This window comes from Cyprinodon variegatus, unplaced genomic scaffold, assembly GCF_000732505.1.
Source record: "Cyprinodon variegatus isolate N-32 unplaced genomic scaffold, C_variegatus-1.0 Scaffold1981, whole genome shotgun sequence".
Taxonomy (NCBI): Eukaryota; Metazoa; Chordata; class Actinopteri; order Cyprinodontiformes; family Cyprinodontidae; genus Cyprinodon; species Cyprinodon variegatus.
In genome coordinates this window covers 9,828-12,184 of record NW_015152434.1, presented here as the reverse complement: position 1 = coordinate 12,184, position 2,357 = coordinate 9,828, and the positions used below count along the sequence as shown (strand labels likewise).

The 2,357-nt window shown below is 48.9% G+C and overlaps 1 protein-coding gene across 1 annotated transcript in view; it reads right to left on the bottom strand.

Moving 5' to 3' along the window:
* Positions 1-2,357, bottom strand: part of LOC107104972 (peripheral plasma membrane protein CASK-like) — a gene marked incomplete at its 5' end in the record, with an annotated part of 48,539 nt that overhangs the window by 36,673 nt on the left and 9,509 nt on the right. The window contains one exon of the mRNA XM_015405089.1: positions 383-537. Within this exon, the coding sequence (XP_015260575.1) occupies positions 383-537 (155 nt within the window). The remainder of the gene's footprint in view (positions 1-382; positions 538-2,357) is intronic.

The window sequence follows — 2,357 nt, the reverse complement described above, 5'->3', positions numbered from 1 at the left end:
TCCTCCTTCTCACATATAAAGCCTTAAATGGCCAAGCTCCATCTGATATCAGAGATCTGATTGTTCCTGCATTACTTTTATACTTTCACTAGTTTTAAAAATTGAACTTTTACACTTTTACTGGAGTAAAAAGCTGAAGTTGATCCTCTTACTTCTATAAAAGTGTTTTAAACAGCAGTATTTATAGTGGAGGACTAAAGATGAATAGTTGAACCAGCTCTGTTAGCAGCTAAAGGTGAGAGAAGCTGTTTCCGTCCCGGTGAGGAGCTAACAGGTTCAAACACGCCGCTGTGACTGAAACCATGATCAGTATCTGTTTCACAGCATTTCCCACCAGAATCCATCAGCGGTTAAGATTCTGAGGAAAAATCCAGTTCCTGATCATTTCCGCTGTGCTGAGGTTCCATCCTGGAGCCACGGGGGGAAAACTTTACCTCCTGCCACCAAGCCGGACTCTCCCAGCTGCACGGCCACGCCGAACCCTCCCAGTTTGACCGGAGCAGAGTTCTCTTTGGTCGCCAGCAGGACGCAGTGAGGCTGAGGAGGAGAGCAGAGGGACAGAGGTGATGAGAGGGTTATGATCCATAGAAATATGACTAAAGATACACCCACGCATCAGCCACACAGAACACAACCGCTTTCTCTATCCTAGTGGGGACTTTCCTTTGACTTCTATTCATTAAATGCTCTAAGTTTTACCATCGCATCTCTAATGCAGACGAGACCAGCTGCTCCCCACTTTTACCTGAGTCCCCAAACTGTAGCATATTCCTGGCAAATGGTCCTCATATGGGAACAAAAACAATGACACACATACCATTTTGTATATCTATCCCTGTTAGGACTGATTAACCAGCACTGATAGTTTCAGCGCCATGGAAACGGACTAATATGGACCTCTGGGAGGGCTGTGCATCAGAGCCTAATCCTAATCCCAACCTTAGTCGTAACCCTAACCCCGCCCTGACCACCGCCCGTAACCCTGACAACCATAGGCCTCCTGAACATGGAGCTAATGGTCCAACCAGACCGTCTGTGGATGTGTGCTGACCTTTGACCTCCATCCATTCAGCTTCAGTCTCCCAGAAAACCTATGTGTGGACATGGGTCTGCCAGCTGAGCCCCTCCCTCTCACCACCGTCTAATTTTGGTGACACAAACTGCAGTAATCTGTAATCTGGGTGTCATTTCTGTTCTACATCCAGGCTGTAATCAGATCCCTGAGAGAAGCCGAGGCTCTGCCTGCTGAGTGACAGCAAGGGGAGTAGCCTGATTCAGTCTCTATTGTTGCTCAACATCACATCGTTCAGCGCTTCTCTCTGCGCTGCAGAGCGCGCGGCGGGTCGGAGATCATGAACAGGGTGGCAGCAGGAGGAAGAGCAGAACTGCGCTCATTTCCTTTGCTTTTTAGCTGTAGTTAAATGTGCAGCAACACAGGGACAAGATCAGAGTCTTTTATCGTGGATTATTGTGTCTACAGACTCAAAGACTGGATTAGTTTCATCTACAGACAGAGAGGAAGCTGCCTGATGTGCAGATCTCAGAGATAAGGTGAGTTCATTTTACTTTTCTGCAGTAAATTAACCCCCATTAGCCACAAAGAGTCAGAGAGGCTTCAGTGAGGAGGGGCTGCGGCCATAAAACCACAGCTGATGGTTGCTCAATTAATGCAACACAAATCAAGCAGGAAGTCAAAATGTGCTCAGAGCAGCAAATAGTGAAGAAGTGAGGAGAGACTGAAGTTGATCTGATCTGCAGGATGGAGAACCAGACCCTCAGCTCCACAAATAGCTTTGGGTGTGTGGATGATGAACTGCTCCAGACGCCGCTGGCGGCGCTCTACTCCGCCATCTTCATCCTGGGTCTCCCTGGCAACCTGCTGGCTCTCTGGGTGTTTCTCTGCGTTCACTCCAAGAAGAACTCCATGCGGGTGTTCCTCATTAACCTGGCCTTGGCGGACCTGCTGCTGATCGTCTGCCTGCCGTTTAGGATCCAGTACCACGTGTCTGGGAACCAGTGGAAGCTGGTGGGCTGGCTGTGTAAGCTGGTGGGCTACCTCTTCTACATGAACATGTACATCAGCATCACTCTGCTGGGGCTGATCAGCGTCGACCGCTACCTCAGGATCTACGGCAGCGTCAGGACGCGCAGTAAGCTGCAGTCCCCGCTGCGGAGCATGGTGGTCTGCGCCTTCGTTTGGTTGGTCTCCCTGGCTCTGATGATACCCGTGGTCGTTTATGAAGATTATGAGGAATCTACAGAAAAGTGAGTTTAAAATCCTCCTTCTCACATATAAAGCCTTAAATGGCCAAGCTCCATCTGATATCAGAGATCTGATTGTTCCTTATGTTCCTAAC